General features: G+C 40.6%; 1 protein-coding gene across 1 annotated transcript in view; it reads right to left on the bottom strand.

Moving 5' to 3' along the window:
* Nucleotides 1–20,350, bottom strand: part of LOC122661436 (glycine--tRNA ligase, chloroplastic/mitochondrial 2) — a 190,029-nt gene that overhangs the window by 8,855 nt on the left and 160,824 nt on the right. Inside the window, exons 29-31 of the mRNA XM_043856817.1 lie at nucleotides 19,020–19,110; nucleotides 18,833–18,937; nucleotides 18,505–18,543 (exon numbers count right to left, since the gene is read on the bottom strand). Coding sequence (XP_043712752.1) covers nucleotides 18,505–18,543; nucleotides 18,833–18,937; nucleotides 19,020–19,110 — 235 coding nt within the window. The remainder of the gene's footprint in view (nucleotides 1–18,504; nucleotides 18,544–18,832; nucleotides 18,938–19,019; nucleotides 19,111–20,350) is intronic.

The raw sequence follows: 20,350 nt of genomic DNA, 5'->3' as shown, positions 1-20,350 counted from the left end.
AGTTGTCATGGCGTCGCCATGGCGTCCTGGCGCTGGGAGAGGTGGCATATCGAGCTACGCCATGGTGGATGTAAATATATCGTTCGATATGGCTTCCATGGCGACGCCACGCCACGATATGTTGGCATATCGGTCGATATTTTGACAGGTTAATCTATATTTTCAATTTTTCATACTTTCATATACACTAATGGATATTAGTTACACTTTCATGAATTAAACCATAGTGGCATAGTATACTAGTAGTAGTGTAGTACACTTTCATGTTGATTTTTGATGTTATAGGACATATATTATAGCATACTAAATGACATTAAAAATACAGAAAATAAAAAATTAAACATGGTCAACATGCTCGCCATGGCAACGCCATGGCGGGCGACATGTCGATATATCGACGTGACACCCTTCCACCGACTTGGATCACCGTGACGCCGTGACAACTATGGTTTAGAGTCTTCTAGGGTTTATGAAAATAGGACAGAAGAGAAAAGGAATTGATTGGGGAAGGGAAGAAAGGATAAACAGAAAATAATAAATTCAAACTCACTCTCGAATCCTCTAACAGTAGTTTGAATGGTTGAAGGATGAAGCCACCTTCGAAGAAAGATCCTCCCAGCCGTCCCGGCGTAAAGAGTCGCAGGATTCCACCCACCCTTCCACCTTGATAGAACCACAAGGATGCATAAACTCTTGAGAGCAAGGAGCAGCAGCAGTAACCAGCTACGAAATCAGTGTTTTAATTCAAATCTATTGTGGGGGAGCCTCCCACGATATTCTTTATTTAAATAAAATGCCTACGGCCAAAACCTAATACAAATCCAATACCTCTCACTTAAAATCGTGGAAGGAGAGAATATATCTAACTTAAATTAAATTTAAACTGTAAATTGTCCTAACTACCCCTACTTGACTTAAACTAAAAGACTATAACTTAAAACTACTAATTAAAGGAAGATTCCTTATTAGCCAATAGGATAAAAGAACCTATTAACCAATAGGAGCTCTTCACTTAAATTAGACCCATTAAACCCATTGAACCAATTGGATGCAACCAATTTCTAAGCCGGTTCAATCTAAAAAACAGAAAAATAACTAAGTATGGAAAATATAACTCCTAACCTACGGCTCCCTATTCAAACCCTAAGTTTAGGGTTTCTTCTTCTTCTTCTTCCTTCTTGGAGCTGCATCAACTCTCCCCGTCTTGAAAGCATTCATCCCCGATGAATGGCTGGAGATCACAGAATGGTCTTCCAAATCAGGATCGAGTTGCTTGAGTTCATCTTCAGCGGATGGTACAGTCTTATATGCGGACAGCAGCTCTTTGGAGGATGAAGAAGGTTGCCATGCTGGCTGGACAACAGCCCTTTGACATACCGCATGAACACCTCGTAACTCATCATCATCAAGATAATTAGCCACATCATACTCATCATCAGGAGGGAGTGGGTGAATACAATTTGCGCCTTGGTCGTCGTCTTCACCTTGAACTTCTTCCTTTTCAGCCACGTTGATGGGCTTCTTCTTATGTGGGCAGTCCCTAGCAATGTGCCCTTTGTCTTGACAGTAGTAACAAGTGAAGGGGTCATTTCGGCCCATAGGGGCCTTGCCCTTGTCATCCTCACGTTGGGGAACAGCAGGGAGAGGGGTGTTGCCTGTAGAGGAACCTTGTTTGGAGGTGCTATTGTTGATGTAGGCCGGCTTGGAGGTAGAACCCGGCTGTTTACATGAAGCTAGTAACTCCTCTGCCTTCAAGGCCTTCTCAAAACAATCGCGAACATCTACCACATCAACCACTCCAATTGTCCTGTTGATCTCACTTGATAGACCCAATCTGAACCTGGAAAGCATTTGGATGCCTTCCTCCCTAATGCCAGTGTGGGAAGAAAGGGCATTGAATTGCCTCATGTACTCAGTTACAGTCATGGTTCCTTGACAGAGGGAGTTGAATTTATCCTGCATTTGAGACCTGAAGTGCCTTGGTAAGTATTGCTTGTTTAGGTCATATTTCATGTCTTCCCAAGTGCGGGGTGCAATACCATTAAAGTCCATCTCTCTTTCCGCAGTTCTCCACCACTCACGTGCAGGTCCGACAAGCTTAGCACGGACTAACTTCATTTTCCCTTCTTCAGATAGATCATACCAGTCGAAATAATCTTGGTTGCCTGTATGTCGTCGATTAGTACCCTGGTCTCCAATGAAGTAGGACCTCATATATTCTTCAAAAGTAGGCTGTCGACCTCTATCTCTGTCCCAGTCTTCTCGATCTCTGTCTCTGTAGCCTCGGTGGTGATCTCTATGTTCCCGAGAAGGCTCACGGGCATATCTAGGTCTGTCCCGACAATCTCTATAATCATCTCTATCATCTCTATCATCTCGATCAGTCCTGAATCTGTCCCTGTGACCTATATGTCCAGCTCTATAACCCCTGTAGTCATCTCTAGGGCTCCCATCTCTGTTAGGCAGTCTCTGTACTTGTCCTCTTCTATGGGTACATTGCTGTCCCCATTAGCTGTAAGCTGCCTATGTTCAATTACTTGCAGCCTTTCAGCCATAGCTCTCTGTTCAACCCTAAGGTCTTCAAACAAGGTCTTCTGGTCTGCAGTAAATTTTCTGAACATCTCTAGCATGGCTGCCATAGGGTCGGCTGGTTGTGGCAGCATCGGATTGCCATGTTCATCCATGGCTCTGATACCAAAATAATGTAGTCCTAGAATAGGAATTACTCCCACTAGGAATCAAGTAGAACCAAGCTTAGGGTAAGCCTGCTGTTTAGGGCTGATTAGGGGCTGTTTTAGGGCAAAATTAGGGTTTAGGATGCGAATTTGGGAATGGGGTTTATAGGGTTTTAATCTGCAGGTTTAGAGGGTCATTATGGTATAAAAATATCTGGATTTGAACAAGTTTTAATTTCCTGCAGAAATTAGGGTTAGGTTTCGGGTTTTGTAAATAAGGTAAACAACTAAAATTATGGTCTAAAGTAGGATTTAGGGGCAGGGGTTAAGGTCGACTGTTAGAGGGGCTAGGGGGAAGATTCGGTTGCAATATGGAAGGTTTCTGATGGCTGAATGTGTCCCAGTAGAAAATTAGGGTTTTTAGGGTTCAATGGAGAAGAGGGATCTTAGGGTTTGGCTGGACAGAATGGGCAGCAGCTAGGGTCGAGTGGAGATGGTGATGAGGGGAAGATTCCAATGGAGGAACAGATCTGAATCAGAGTTTAGAGTCTTCTAGGGTTTATGAAAATAGGACAGAAGAGAAAAGGAATTGATTGGGGAAGGGAAGAAAGGATAAACAGAAAATAATAAATTCAAACTCACTCTCGAATCCTCTAACAGCAGTTTGAATGGTTGAAGGATGAAGCCACCTTCGAAGAAAGATCCTCCCAGCCGTCCCGGCGTAAAGAGTCGCAGGATTCCACCCACCCTTCCACCTTGATAGAACCACAAGGATGCATAAACTCTTGAGAGCAAGGAGCAGCAACAGTAACCAGCCACGAAATCAGTGTTTTAATTCAAATCAATTGTGGGGGAGCCTCCCACGATATTCTTTATTTAAATAAAAGGCCTACGGCCAAAACCTAATACAAATCTAATACCTCTCACTTAAAATCGTGGAAGGAGAGAATATATCTAACTTAAATTAAATTTAAACTGTAAATTGTCCTAACTACCCCTACTTGACTTAAATTAAAAGACTATAACTTAAAACTACTAATTAAAGGAAGATTCCTTATTAGCCAATAGGATAAAAGAACCTATTAACCAATAGGAGCTCTTCACTTAAATTAGACCCATTAAACCCATTGAACCAATTGGATGCAACCAATTTCTAAGCCGGTTCAATCTAAAAAACAGAAAAATACCTAAGTATGGAAAATATAACTCCTAACCTATGGCTCCCTATTCAAACCCTAAGTTCAGGGTTTCTTCTTCTTCTTCTTCCTTCTTGGAGCTGCATCACTAAGGCTACCTGCTGGAAATTACATGGGAAACCTACTGACTTTGAGGCCAAATGTGGTTGTGGCAAAACTAAAAACAAGGCTAATCACACTGAAAGTGTAGCTACAGCTCCCACTACTCACAATGGTCTCCCCCAGGAAGAATTACACGCTTTCAGGCAATGTTACAGGCTTCTGCTGCATCGACTACATCACTTCCTATCACTTCATCAGGTTCCAACTTTGCCCATTCAGGTATTTCATTTGGTGGTCATTGTGCATCGATTGTCTCCACTTCATGGATTATAGACTCCGGTGCCACTGATCATATGACAGGCTCTTCCAGTCTCTTTCACACATATTCTCCCACTTTTGGCAAGGACAAAGTCAGGGTGGTTGATGGCTCCCTCTCATCCGTTTTTGGAAAGGGATCCATTCGTTTGTCACCTTCCATTACTTTATCTTCAATTTTGCATATTCTTAATTTTACTACTAATCTTCTTTCCATTAGTAGTCTTACTAAAGATCTGAATTGCAAAGTAACTTTTTTTTCCAACCCATTGTGTTTTTAAGGTATTGGTAACGGGGAAAACGATTGGTTGTGGTAAAGTGCAAGGTGGATTGTACTTGCTTGATGATGGTTGTCTTCATCCAACTGCAATACCTTCTCAATTATGTCAGACTTCCTCATTCACCTTTGAATTACACCAATAGCATTTTAGATTAGGTCATCCCCCTTTAGGAACTTCGTAGTTATCAAGGCGGGAAGGCAATCATGGCGTTGGAGAGGGGTTAAAAGCAAGGCGATACCAAGGCGCCCAAGGCGACCAACGAGCCTGGACGCCTAGGCGTCGCCTTGATAACTATAAGGAACTTTATCTCATTTATTTCCAGCATTAGTTAAACAATGTAATGAGGAAGAAATTTTTTTGTGAGGCTTGTGTTCTGGCCAAACAGACACGTTCAACTTATTCAATTTCTAATAAAAGAAGTTCGACCTCTTTTCATTTGATTCATATTGATGTGTGGGGTCCTAGTTGCAAAGTTTCTCTTTCGGGCCATCGTTGGTTTGTTTCATTTATAGATTGTCACTCTAGGAACACTTGGATCTACATGATGGACACTAAAAATGAAGTTTTTTCTTGTTTTCAGCATTTTCATAAAATGGTTAAGACCCAATTCAATGCCACTCTCAAAGTTTTGAGGAGTGACAATGGCAAAGAATATATGAAAAGTCAGTTCCAAAAAAACCTTGTTGCCCATGGGATTAATACACCAGACCAGTTGTGTTGATACACCAGCCCAAAATGTAGTGGTTGAAAGGAAAAATCTACATGTCTTGGAGGTGGCTAGAGCCCTCATGTTTTGCTCTGCTTGCTCCCTCCTACTATTGGGGGGATGCTGTCCTCACTGCAGCCTATTTAATTAATAGGATGCCTACTCGAGTCCTTGACTCTTGTTCCCTAGCCGAGCTCTTACATGGCTCCTCCTCCTTTATAGTTCCCCCCTAAGGTTTTTTGGCTGTGTTTGTTATGCTAGGGATACTAGATCCTCCAGTAAGCTTGAGCCCCGTGACCTCCATCGCATTTTCTGGGGTTACTCTGCCACCCAAAAGGGGTATAAGTATTATTATCCTCTTATTAGAGGCACTATGGCGAGTATGGATGTTGTTTTTCATGAACATCTTTTGTATTATTCGTCCCTACCTCTTAAGAGGGAGAGTTTTAGTGAAGATGTGCTGACTATAGAGCCCCTACTTCATTATGTGCATGATGAGTCTGCTCCTGTTCCTCATGTACATGATGAGTCTGCTCCAATTCCTCCCTCTACCTTAGGGGGAGGGGTTCCTATACAGGGGGAGATTACAAATAATGGAAATAGTGAAATTCCAATTCAGGGGAGCTCACTCCAGTTCAGAAAACCATTAGTGAATTTCATAAAAGGATTGATGATTCTACTATGAAGGTCTATACAAAGAGCCGGACCATACATAAGTAACTTCAATCCACTACAGCACCAGTACCCATCCAGTTGCCAAAACCGGATCCAGAGCCTACTTCTCCACCTGGTAAGACTTCTTCTCTCGAGTTACCTGTTGCTGTTCGCAAAGATGTTAGGGCTTGTACTCAGCACCCTATATCCCATGTTGTCTCTTATGACTCCCTTTCTCCATCTTTTCTTGCATTTGTTTCTTCTCTTTCTTCTGTTCGTATTCTTTAGAATTGGCAGGAAGCTTTAATAGATGGAAAGCGGAAGGTAGCAATGATGGAAGAAATGAAAGCCTTGAAGAAAAATGAAACATGGGAGCTTGTGGTTCTTTCACAAGGGAAAAGACCAATTGGATGTAAGTGGGTGTTTGTGGTGAAACAGGTGGGATTGATTATCACGAGACCTTTGCACTAGTTGCAAAGCTGAACACTGTCAGAGTTTTGTTATCTTGTGTTGTTAATCTTGGATGGGAATTACAACAGCTGGATGTGAAGAATGCGTTTCTCAATGGAGAGCTTGATGAGGAGGTATATATGGATATACCACCAAGGTTCTCTTGTGACAAAACCCAAGGCAAAGTATGTAATTGAAGCGTGCACTTTATGGGCTGAAGCAGTCACCTTGAGCATGGTTTGGTAGGTTTCATAAGGATATGGTTTTTGTAGGCTAGAAACAGAGTAATGCTGATCACACTCTATTTATAAAAAGGGTTGGTGAAAAAATCACTGTTCTCATAGTCTATATTGATGATATTGTGGTAACCGGAAATGATGGTGATAAGATCAATTGTCTGAAGACTTTTCTTGTACAGGACTTTGGAATTAAGGATCTGGGAAAATTAAGATACTTCCTTGGAATCGAAGTTGCTAGGTCTTCTAAGGGCATCTTTCTCTCCCAAAGGAAGTATATCCTGGATTTATTGTCAGAAACTGGTTTGTTAAGATGTCACCCTTCAGATACTCCCATAGTTGTCGAGTCACCTAGGCTCTGCCTAAGCATCGCATAGGCGGTAGTTTTTATATTTGTAATTTCATTTAGTTAAGGTCTTATTCATAAATAAGCAAATACCCCCTATTTTAATCTAATCAAAATAGTTTAAAAATTAAATTCCAAAGGATAAAAAGTTAACCCCCTAGTTCAAGAACAAAAACTAGATTTTCGACGGTTGGTGAAATTTTCAACTTTCAAATGCTGGGGTTTTTCTCAAATCTAAAAATTCTATAAATCTTAATATGGTAAAACATTGCAAAAAACCAAAAGTGCGGTAAAATATTTATTTGTTTTGATATATTAAAAATATTTTCATTCAGAGCGATTTTTACAGCATTCGCACAGACCAAATAAGGCTTGACCGGAACATAACTTCTTCAATATAAATCAGATTTAAGTAATTGGATTTGTTGGAAAGTTGGTTTTGTGCTATAACTAATACAAAAAGTCTCGTATAAAAATAAAATCATTTGACTAGTCAAACTTCTTAGAGAACAAGAAATCTCTCTAATCGAGAGCAATTTAATTTCTTATAGATAAGACCATATTTTCTAAGAACAGTATAAACCAAATGTGAGACTAGTATAAACCAAATGAATGTTTTGATTGTTTCAAACTTCCGATAGCTTGCTTCTTCAGTTCTGTTGTCTTCTAGTTCCATGCTGATTTTTGATGACTTGATGAGGCTTAATATTGATTTTTGATGACTTGATGTGACTTAATGTTATTTTTGATGACTTGATGTGGCTTAATGTTGATTTTTGATGATATAAGGTATATATTGTAGCATACTAAAATATTAGCACACTAAATAATGTTAGAAAAGGGGGGAAATAAAAAATAACACTTGAGGGCGCCTTGGCCGCCTAGGCGGGCGCCTTGACACCTAAGCACTTAGTCACCTCTCCACCGCCTTGGGTCGCCTTGCCTCCTTGACAATTATGGATACTCCTATGGATGCTAATGTCCGTCTTAAAGAAAAGGAGGGTGAACATGTTGAAAAAGGCCGGTACCAAAGATTGGTATGGAAGTTGATTTATCTCTCACATAGATACCCAGACATTGCTATAGAAGTGAGCATTGTGAGTCAATTCATACATGATCCCTACTCTTCTCATACGGAGGCATTTCTTCGTATTCTTCACTGCTTGAAGTCAGTTCCAGGAAAAGGCATTCTCCTGTCCTGTCCCCTCATGATCACCTACGGATAGATGCCTATATTGATGCTAATTGGGCTGGTTCTCCTGACCGAAAGTCTTATCTCTGGGTACTGTACTTTTGTAGGTGGGAATCTTGTCATTAGGTACAGTAAGAAGCAGAATGTGGTAGCTCGTTCTAGTGCTGAAGCAGAATTTCGTGCTATCGCACAAGGTATTTGTGAGTTACTATGGCTCAAGGGTTTATTACAAAACCTTGGTGTTCCTGTTCGTCTCCCTATGATGTTGTATTATGACAAAAAGGCTGCCATCAACATTGTACATAACCCAATACAGCATGATCGTACCAAGCATGTTGAGGTGGACAGACTTTTTATCAAGGAGAAGTTGGAAGGAGGACTGATTTGTGTTCCCTTTGTGAAGTCTACTGATCAGCTAGCTGATATTTTCACTAAGGGACTGTCTAGAAAGTTATTTCATCATGCTCTAGTCAAGTTGGGTATGTTTGACATCTATGCTCCAACTTGAGGGGGAGTGTTAAATAATGTATACCAGAATACCGTGGGGGTATTCTGGACTTTTTGGGATTATTTTTTATGTCTCGCCGACTCTCTTAGGACCATGGTTCAAAATCTCGCGATATTTCACCGGAAATATCGCTTAATTCGTATATCTCGAGCTTACCGAGATGCGAAATCAGGTCGAAATGAAAAATACCATATTTCGTCGATATCTCGTGAGATATCGACGATATCTCGTGAGATATCGACGATATCTCGTGAGATATCGACAATATCTCGATATCTCGTGAGATATCGGCAAATATGGTATTTTGGCTTAAAGTGTCACGTGAAGGGGGCTTTAATACAATATTTCGCAAATTTCGGTCCATATTTCGACCGAGAGCTGCATTTGCTAAGGAATTTCAGTCTTTGCCTATTCTTCCACTCTTCCAAGCTCTCATCCAACACTCTAGCCATTGTTCAAGCACATTGTTGTCGGATTTTCGCAGTAAACTCATCGGAGGGTCATCTAAGCTCATCATCCAAGCTTTTTTCCACTATTTAAGGTAAATTCTATTCCTCTAAAACTATTTTTTTGAAAAGACTATGTACAAATTTTGTTGGATGGTGATGATATTAATATATGTTAGACACCGGAGGCCGATCTATAGCCTCACAAATGTCGAAATTTTTTTCCATATGTATTTTTTTTTTTTTTCTGGTTTTAAAAATTCATTTTCCTACAATTAAAATAGGAAATAATTAGGGGTAATATGACTTAGATGGTAATGAATTAAATATATGTTAGACACCAATGGCCGATCTACGGCTTCACGGTGTCGGTTTATTTTTCTGCTCTTAAATAATTATTTTAATTTTCGCACATACCACTCCATTGGCATCGGATTATGGTGCATCACAACCTTACGATGGATATAGATATGGATCATCATCATATGGGCGATTTAGTGGGGTAGGGGACTATGACTACATCCCCAGTCCCGGGACATCTTGGATCATCTTTTGTAAATAACATCTTTGCATACCCTAGCGGACCTAACTACCAACCTCACCACCATACATGCAGCCAATGCCATCGCCTCTTGCTTGCGGCGCCAACATCATATCACGGTGGATCATCTTCTTCCCGGATCGGATCGATTGGTAACCCTAGTTTATATCCTAGGATAGGTTACCTACGATATGTTGATGATTCCATTTACGTGACACTTGTGGATGACTACACTCGTTTCTTCTCCGATTCTATACCGTGGTCCACATATGTCCTTCAAACAGAGAGCAATGGACGTCGACTCCAATGAGAGGCATGAGTGGGATTGATCCAGGAGGCACAAGAACTACTATTAGCGAGTTTAGCACTTGTAATTTGTAACTTAAGTTGTGATTTCATTGATCTATGAACTTGTGAGTTGTGACTTGCGAGTTGCGAGTCTTGTGACTTACTAACTTTGACACTTAGTGTATTGCCTTTAAGGCTTTAAGCGAGTTATTGAATATTATGGAGTTTATGAGAATCATGGCACTCATCAATGTGTATTGGCTTTAACTTGATATGTGATGAAGTTAAATACTATTATTAAATATTAACTCGCTAATCTATGTGTATTTAACTATTTATACATTAGGGTCGGCGACCGTATGTCAATCAAGGGTGCAAGCCCAAAACACCAATTTGAATTCACATTTTTACAATTTTATGGTTTAAATGTGTTTATTAAGCTTAAATAAGGCTGTCCATGAAGTTTCGAGGCCTAGATATGGCCAAAAACCCCGAGATGGACCCCCGAAATATTGCGAGAAAAATGCAATATTTCGGTCATATTCAGCGATATCTCGGATATTTCGGATATCTCGGTAGGCCCGAGATACCGATATATCGCGAGATATAGTACTATGCTTAGGACTTAGGAGAGTCGGCTAGAGTAGGGACAATTCTGTCCATTGTAACCTCCTTCACTTACTATAAATAAAGGGCTTGACTGATCACTCTGACCATTCAAGCATTCAGTCTAAAACTGTTCTGCTAACATGTCGAAACAAAGAAATTTTGACCAAAAAGTTGCAAACCTTCTATATTGATAGTGATTTCGTTTTGACATCTACCAAAACCGAAATATTTCGGGAAATATGGACTCTGTCACAGTGACAACAAATGTTGGACAGAGAGAGTTTTGGATACTAAAAGAAGATATCTGCCTCTCATAACTGCTCATGTTAGTATTGCCATAGGATTTAAACTTCGAGACTGTTTCAAGCTTAAGGGTGAAACTTGAATGTAACTATTATCATTGGTGTGTGAAACATCAATATAGCAATGGTGGAAGCAGGTGCTTTCTCTCTGGATTGTAGTGTAGATCCCCCGACTCTTTTGGGGTTCCTATTGAGGTTAATCCAGAATCATTATTAGGAATCCAACATCAAAGAGATGGAGAAGAGAATGTTCGGTCGGAAGAACAAATAAGTTTCTTTCGGGGGCTGATTGACATTATTAGAAGCACCATTAATATTCTAGTTGGGAATAATCCACATTGGAAACCTCTGGGACCTTGGATGCCTTCATATGCCAATTGGGTCTCTCCAATTAATAGCTTAAGTTTTTGGGTAGGACATTTCAACATGTTATGAGAACTGTGAGAAGTTGTCGTAGTTAGGGGGAGGGAGTCGTGAATTAGCGCTAGAGCTAATTCACGACTTCTCCCTCAAGGGTGTTTTGGTCTTTTTGGATTACCCTATTGTCTATTGATTATTTTGTTATATATTGATGGTTTTGGGGGCAGTCATTCTTACGGTTGTGACTCCCAACCTGTTGCAGCAATTCTCTTCTGTTTCTCCCCTCATCTTCTTCTTTCTTCTTATTTTATTACATGGTATCAGAGCTGGATCGATAGGGACTGGTTCACACTTACAAGGATCAGTCGTTCTCTCTTGATCGAGGCTCTACAGTGGCTGAAATCTTCTTCGATAATTTGATTGGTTTGTAAAGTCTTTTTAGGCTTTCTTTTGAAGGGGTGCAGCACCCTAGGCTGTTTTTTGATGTTGTCTGAAGACTAGTTCGTGATTATATTAAGAACTAGTCTGATTTTTTGGTGGTGTTGATCAAGTGCGTTGAGCAGTGAGTTTGATGGAAGTCAGAGACCTTTGAAGTATCCACGATTTTTTGTTTTAATCGCGTTTTTCTGTAGTGGGGTGGTGTATGATTTGGAGGTGATTCACGATATTTTTGGTGGACTGTTGGCTGTCTCTGTGGCTTGTCGATTACTGTGATTTGTGAGAATGGTTGAGACCAAGACTACTGTGACTGAACTTTCATCTTCTCATCGTATTACTGACCGAAAGTTAGAGGGAATATCAAATTTCCAGCAATGGAAGAAGGTGGTTCGATTGGCTTTGATTGGCCGTGATCAACAGGATCACTTGACTCAATCGAAACCTGATGGAGATACAACATGGGACACTGTCGATGCAAGAATTTTGAGCCAGATGCTGAACTCAATGGAAAATCAGATTGCAGATTTGGTGACTCATATTGATACGGTTAAGGAATTATGGGAATATTTGAATGTCTTGTACTCTGGACAAGATAACTTGTCACGTATATATGATCTGTCCCAGGCTTTCTATAAAGTGGATCAAAAGAATCTTCATGTTACTCAATATTTTGCTGACTTCAAACGTTTGTGTGAGGAGCTCAATTCAGTCCTTCCTATCTCATCGGATGTACAGGCAATGCAAAACCAGCGAGAACAACTTGCTGTAATGGTATTTTTGGGTGGACTTCGTAAGGAGTTTGAGTCGGTGAGGTCTCAAATTCTTGGTGGGGATAAGGTCACCACTCTTTCTGAAACTTTTTCTTGAGTTTTACGTGCTTCCTGTGAGAGCAGCCAAGAGACCACCAATGCTGAAAACTCTGCTCTTGCTTCTTTTCCACCAAACCGTGGTCCTACAGGAGGGTCAGGTAATAGTGGTGGTGGTGGTCGGGGTTGTGGGACTGGCACTAGTAAAGCCCCCCTGACTGGTGCTTTGGAGACTTCTGGACAGGTGCGGACCTGTCATCATTGTGGCAAGCCTGGCCACATTTAGCGCTTTTGTTGGAAACTACATGGTAAGCCACCTCAATTTGCCAACTCGGCTAGCAGTGAGTCGGGTGTTTCTTCTTCTTCCAAGTCCGAGGGTAAGACAATGACAATGTCTGATGAAGATTATGAGCGCTTTACTCAGTTTCAGAATTCCCAGTCATCTCAGTTCTCCGTCGCTACTCTGGTTCAGACAGGTAATGCTACTGCATGCCTCTCATCCACTTCTCGTCCCTGGATCATTGATTCAGGTGCTTCGGATCACATGACTGGGGTTCCAGGTATTTTTTCCTTATTTTGTGAGCCTTCTTCCAATGTAGTGTTAGCTTATGGGTTTTTAGCTCAGGTTCGGGGTACAGGCACTGTGCATGCTACCTCATCTTTGTCATTATCCTCTGTTTCTTATTTGCCTAAGTTTCCATTTAATTTGTTATCTGTTCACAAGTTTACCAAAGCTCATAATTGTTCTGTCACTTATTTCCTTGGCTATTGTGTATTTCAGGATCTCAAGTCGAAGAAGACGATTTTTAGAGGCCGTGAATCTGGGGGGCTGTATCTACTTGAAGACACATTAGCTTTGGCATGTTCGAGTGTGGCGCTTCCTCATCAGATTCATTGTTGTTTGGGTCATCATTCCTTGGAGAGTTTGAAAATTTTGGATAGTCGTTTTAAGTCTTTGTCTAGTCTTGATTGTGAGTCATGTCAGTTTGGGAAACTTCACTGTGTAAGTTATCCCCCCAGAGTCAATAAACGGGCTGCCCACCTTTTTGCTCTTGTTCATTCTGATGTTTGGGGCCCTTGTCCGGTTGTTTCTCAGTTAGGCTTTCGTTACTTTGTTACATTTGTTGATGATTATTCCAGAGTTACCTGGATTTATTTAATGAAGAATCGTTCTGAGTTATTCTCCATTTTTTGTGCTTTTGTTCTTGAAATTCAGAATCAGTTTCAAACTTCATTAAAAGTTCTTCGTAGTGATAATGCTAAAGAATACTTTTCTGCTCCTTTTTCTACATTTATGGTTCAGCATGACATTATTCATCAGTCCTCTTGTGCGGACACACCACAACAAAATGGTGTGGCCGAAAGGAAAAACAGGCATTTAATGGAGGTTACTCTCTCTCTTTTGTTTGAGATGAAAGTGGCTAAAATCTTGTGGGCTGATGCTGTTTTGACAGCATGTTATCTTATTAATCGTCTACCCTCTTCGGTTTTGTGTGGGAGTATTTCATATTTTTTATTGTTTCTTTCGCAGCCTTTGTTTGCTTTTCCCCCTCGGGTTTTTGGGAGTGTTTGTTTTATTAGGGATCATCGTCCTGGTCGCTCTAAATTGGATCCTGGGGCTCTTAAATGTCTTTTTGTGGGGTATTCTAAAACTCAAAAGGGTTATCGTTGCTACTCTTTTGATTTGAAGAAATAATTTGTTACTAGTTACTACTGATGTCAAATTCCTTGAGTCTACTCCTGTTGTCGAGTCTTTGCTGCCTCCTTCAGATTTGGACGATGATCTGCCCCTCTATGTTGTCGAGCAATCTTCTACTTTGCAGGATCCTTTGCCGGCAGCGCCACCTCCGACTCAGCCACTTGCTGTGTTTCATCGTCGCTCTTCTGACGAGCCGACACCTTGCATTTCAGCCTTTGATACATATAGCATATGGTTCGCTACCTCTACCTCGTATTCTTCGCCTCCAGATCCGGATCCTCCAATAGGTACTTCCATTTCACCTCCCGCTCCTGTTATTTCTGATGTAGATGTTCCTATTGCTTTTCGTAAGGGTGTTCGGAGTTGTACCCAACATCCTATCTCTAACTTTGTGTCCTATTCTGGTTTGTCCTCTAATTTTGTTGCTTGTTTATCCACTATTGAGAGTCATCCTATTCCTAAGTCTGTTGTCGAAGCCTTGTCTGACCCTGGGTGGAGGGCTGCTATGACTGAGGAATTATATGCGCTGAAGGAAAATCAGACATGGGACCTTGTTTCTTTACCCTCTGGTAAGACCGCAATTGGCTGCCGGTGGATATTTGTGGTGAAAGTTAATCCTGATGGGTCCGTGGCTCGGTTGAAGGCCCGTCTTGTTGCTAAGGGCTATGCCTAGGTTTATGGTATAGACTATCTGGATACGTTTTCTCCTGTTCCGAAACTTACTTCGGTTCGCATATTTCTCTCTTTGGCTGCTACACATCATTGGCCTTTGTTTCAGTTGGACGTCAAGAATGCTTTCTTGCATGGTGATCTCCATGAGGAGGTGTATATGGAGTAACCCCCTGGTTTTGTTGCTCAGGGGGAGTCTAGTAAGGTGTGTCAGCTAAAGAAATCGTTGTATGGCTGAAACAGTCGCCACGGGCATGGCTTGGCCGGTTTACTGAAGTTGTGTTGAAGTTTGGACTGACTCAGTCTGAGAGTGATCATTTGGTGTTCTTCCGGTGTTCTGATGCAGGGAGGATATTTTTGATAGTGTATGTAGATGACATTGTTATCACAGGAGATGATTCTTTAGGTATTGAGAGCTTGAAGACACATTTGAGACAGCAATTTCAGACTAAGGATTTGGGACGTTTGAAATATTTCTTGGGTATTGAGGTAGCCCAATCACGGAAAGGAATTTCGCTTTCACAGTGAAAGTATGTACTTGACTTGCTTTCATAGATAGGGTTACTGGGATCTAAACCTTTGGATACTCCTATGGATCCTAGTTTGAAACTAGTGGTAGATGTTGGTGACATCCTTGATGATCCAGAGAAGTATCGGAGGCTGGTAGGGAAACTCAACTATTTGACTGTGACTAGGCTTGACATCTCCTTTCCTGTCAGTGTATTGAGTCAGTTTATGTCCTCTCCTCGGACGTCTCATTGGGATGCAGTTATAAGGGTTTTGTGCTATATCAAGAAAGCTCTAGGCCGTGGTCTTCTATATTCTGATCATGGTCATGGGAGGGTTGAAGGCTTTACTGATGCTGACTGGGCAGGGTCTCCAGTTGATCGAAGATCCACTTCAGGTTACTGTATGTTTGTTGGAGGAAATCTTGTTTCATTGAAAAGCAAGAAACAGACCGTTGTAGCTCGGTCCAGTGCAAAGTCGGAGTATCGTGCTATGGCACATGGCACTTGTGAACTGATGTGGGTTAAACAGTTGATGGCAGAACTTGGGTTTGATGATGATTCTCCTATGTTACTGTGGTGTGACAATTAGGCTGCCATTCATATCTCTACCAATCCTGTGTTTCATGAGAGAACGAAACACATTGAGGTTGACTGTCATTTTGTTCGTGAAAAGTTGCAACAAGGGATTATCTCTGCTCGTCATGTTTGAACTGGGGAGCAACTTGCTGATTTATTTACAAAGTCTTTGGGGAGTGTGAGAGTAGATTATATTTGTAACAAGCTGGGCATGATTAACATATATGCTCCAGCTTGAGGGGGAGTGTTAGAAGTTGTCGTAGTTAGGGAGAGGGAGTCGTGAATTAGCACTAGAGCTAATTCACGACTTCTCCCTCAAGGGTGTTTTGGTCTTTTTGGATTTACCCTATTGTCTATTGATTATTTTGTTATATATTGATGGTTTTGGGGGCAGTCATTCGTACGGCTGTGACTCCCAACCTGTTGCAGCAATTCTCTTCTCTTTCTTCCCTCTTCTTCTTCCTCTCTTCTATCTTCTTATTGTCTTACAAGAACCATCAGGCCCACTACGTTGATAATATACTTGGGTATGGTCACCCAAAAGAGGGGCCACAAAGTGTACTGCCACCCAAAAGAGGGACAACATGTGAGAAAGAGTGCTGGGAATAATCCCACATTGGAAAACTCTGGGACCTTAGATGTCTAATGTCTTCATATACCAATTGGCCTCTCCACCTAATAGCTTAAACTATTGGGTTGAATACATCAATAGTTCTTATGTAATTTTGTCTACACTTGATATGCTGGCTTCCATTTCTAAAAGAATAGACAAGACTACTTGTTTGCAGGATAGTGAAGAAAGGCATGAGAAGGAGTAAAAAGGGACCTTGGTCAAGTTGATGAAGTGAGAGGATGAACCTAAAAACTTGGAATGGCTGGTGTCATTTGTCTGGGAGGAAAGAAAAGACCACATTACTTGCAATGTGATTATGGAGTTTAGCAATGATCCCTTGACCCCTTGGTAGTTGGTAGGAAGTGGTAACTTTATTGGATTACTCATGGTGGATAAGATTCTAAAGAGGTAAGATACTCTCATGGGGTTCAGTTGGAAAAAATATTAAAATGAAAAAAAGAAAGAAACTGACGATTTTGTCCCTCAGTTGCCTTTAAATTGGGATAGGGTTCTAGAATTCACTTTAGGAAGATGAATCATATGGAGACAGAAAACATCTGCCCTTGGTTTTACAGCTTGGTAACCCCTGAATGAAACATATGGTGGACCATTTTTCCAAGATTACATAGATGGAACCATTTTGGAGTAAGGTTCCAGGTTTTGGTACCAAAATATTTCACGAAACTGCAAAATTTCGGTTGAAACCTGGAAGCTTTCGTCCAGGTTTCGGTGGAAAATTTCGGTTGAAACCTGGAAGCTTTCGTCCACTTCTAGGAAATCCTATTTAGGCCCTCTACACATTAAGGAACTCATTGTAAAAAAACACACCCAAAATGGTAGTTTGACTATGGACCCTTGGTTAGTTGTATACGTTGTGCATTGTTGTATACATTCTCTAATATGACTTAATCTACACAACTTTGAATCTTGCACAAAACTTCTACAAATGCAGCAAATCATCACTTTCGATGTGTTCGACTACTGCCCAACAACTTGTTCCACATTTGTATGGGAGTGATTTGGCTAAAAAACACTACAAAACCAACTTTTCACAAACCTTAGAATCGAAACCAGAGAAACAAACAATTGCTCAATACAAAACATTTTTTATATTAAAGGTTTGTATTGTTCGGTCGAATGATACCGAAACCACTCAGATCGTCGAATTTCGCCAAAACAACAAAATTGCGACCAAAACCTTGCACTTCTTACATAATCGCATGGAGTTTCGTATTGATATCTTGTGAAACCAAAATATTTCACGAAATAAACCTTGAACATCGTTTTGGAGTTCTGAAGAATCTCCTTGATCATGATATTGATGAGTATGCTCAATAACTCTGAAGGTTAAAGTATATATAATCTGATTTAACAGCAGTAGATTTGAGAAGGTAGAAAGGTAGAGCACAGGCCATAGTTTCAGTTGATGTAGCCATATTTTCAGTTAATGTAGCCATATTTTCAGAGTTACTTCTTGTTATCATGAAGTTGCAAAGACTTGGGATTATGCTCAAATTTAGAGATGTACTGCACCCCCTAGAATGGGTCCTTTTTTTGGACAAGCTCTTGATTCTTGAACAGTTTTAAGAGAACTTAGAAATGGAAATTTGTCTAAGGAAGCTAAATTCTAACGGCAATAAAACTATAATATACTATTGCATACACATTACAATGCTATTTACAATTAATAGTAAGATGATGACGATGAGAGTGGACCTTGGTGCAACAGTTAGGTTGCTCCATTGTGACCAAGTGGTCACGGACTCACGGGTTCGAGTCTCTGGAAACAGCCTCTCTGCAAAGCAGGGGTAAGGCTGCGTACATTATGACCCTCCCTCCGCAGTGGTGGGAGCCTCATGCATTGGATACACCCTTTTTTTAGTAAGATGATGGCGATCATAGCTTATCTATTATAACAACAATAATAATTTATTATAGGCAAAATTTAACTGCTTTACTTTTGCATAAGATATAATAAATAAGAAAATATCAATTCACAAAATTATACACAATGAAAGCAGCTTCTTGTGATAGGACCTTTACATACCAGATATTGCTCGAGTCTCCTTGTAACAAAGTGCAATACCTAAAAGTGTGAAGTTGTCAAATAATCTCATATATGGAAGGCGAAAGAAGTTTCAAATACACAAAACAATCTAAAAGATCGTCTGGTAATGCGTATGATGGTCTACCAATTGCAAACAAGTACACATGAGGGACATTGTCAGCGTCACAGTTTTGGCATAAGATCAGTTACATGGTGAAAGATATCTTTCACAACTCTGCATGATTATAATGGTTCACGTTGGTAGATCATCATATCAGTTATCAGGGATAAATTTCTTGAATTCCAGATAAGAGAATATTACGCTCACATCATCTATAGTAGTGGCATCTACTTGAATTGGTTGAACATCTGCAGCAAGTTCCAAAGCATTTCTTAAATCTAGGTTTTTGTCATTTTCCACCAACACTTGGACCTAATTCCAAACAACAGCAACATCAGAATTAACATAGATGAATCTTGAAAGCATTTCTAAGATCAAGAAAACCATAACGTACCAGTCCATAAGAGATTCTTCGCATGCCAAATGGGTCATTTGTAGAACTTGGCTGACAACCAACTCCAAATAAGCCAACAAGGCTATCCAGTCTGCAGAATGCAAATCAAGATATGATGGTTAAACAAAGCTAATAATATCCTTTTATACTAATTGAAGATAGAGGTGCCGCATAAAATGACAATGGAAGTATTAACAAATAAAACATCTAACCATTTTGGCTTGCAACTTTGTAGACAGGTTATCACATAATCATTCAATCATGGTTGGTTTTCAAATTTTAACACAATCTGACAGCATCACGACCATGCGTGATGGGTTTCTAGAAGCCTAAGGGATTAGGTTTAGAAACTCGGTTGAAAACCAGAATCACAGTGAAGAGAAAAGACCAGATTTTAGAAGAGATTCAATAAATAACAATCAGCAATTCATATAGAAATAAAAATTCTGGTCGAAGGGTTGGATAACTGATAACTGGCTGTGATGTGGTGGGTAAGTTTGCGAGCATAACCTCAGAAGATGGACATCTAAGTCCAGATCATTTCAGCAGATTTGGGATTCCATCCTCTTTGATGTCAGAAGCAAGTTATCTGGTGTCCCCACCTGGTGAGCTGACTCCCTGAGGAATAGACTCACTGTAGATTCTTGGGGCCTCCCACATTCTATGTCTCAGCCCTTTGTCACCCTCCTCTCTGTGAGGGCAGGGCCTTGTTTGTTGTATTGTTCGTTTCTCCCCCCCCCCCCCTTTCTCACATTTTGTTAATTGTAACCTGTGAAAATAGAAGTGAAGAGAAGAGAGAAGAAGAACTCACACAACTGTGTGCAGTCTCATAATAATCAGAAAAAGAGATGTACAAGGGATACATAGGGCTAGGGGCAAAACAGGAAAAACTACCACACACAAATCGAGACTAAGAGGGGTATCGGTATTAGCGCCAGGTGCTAATCCTGAGACCTATTATTGGCTCCACAACACCTACACATCTAACACTCCCCCTCAAGCTGGGGCTGGAGCATATATATCCATCATGCCCAGCTTGTTACAAATATAATCGATCTGCCCACTACTCAAAGGCTTTGTAAACACATCTGCAAGCTGCTCTCCAATTCTAACATCACTTGGAAGAATTAATCCAATCTGCATCTTCTCACGAACAAAATGGCAGTCAACCTCAATATGCTTCGTCCTCTCATGAAATACAGGGTTGGAAGCAATATGAACTGCTGCTTGATTAACATACCATAGCTGCATGGGAAATTGGGAACTGAAGTTTTACAACCCAACTCAGATAACAATTGTTGTATCCACATCAACTCAAACGTCAAGTGTGC

This window comes from Telopea speciosissima, chromosome 5 (assembly GCF_018873765.1).
Source record: "Telopea speciosissima isolate NSW1024214 ecotype Mountain lineage chromosome 5, Tspe_v1, whole genome shotgun sequence".
In the NCBI taxonomy this organism is placed as follows: Eukaryota; Viridiplantae; Streptophyta; class Magnoliopsida; order Proteales; family Proteaceae; genus Telopea; species Telopea speciosissima.
The sequence above is the reverse complement of the archived record's forward strand: the minus strand, read 5'-3'. Positions and strand labels throughout refer to the sequence as shown.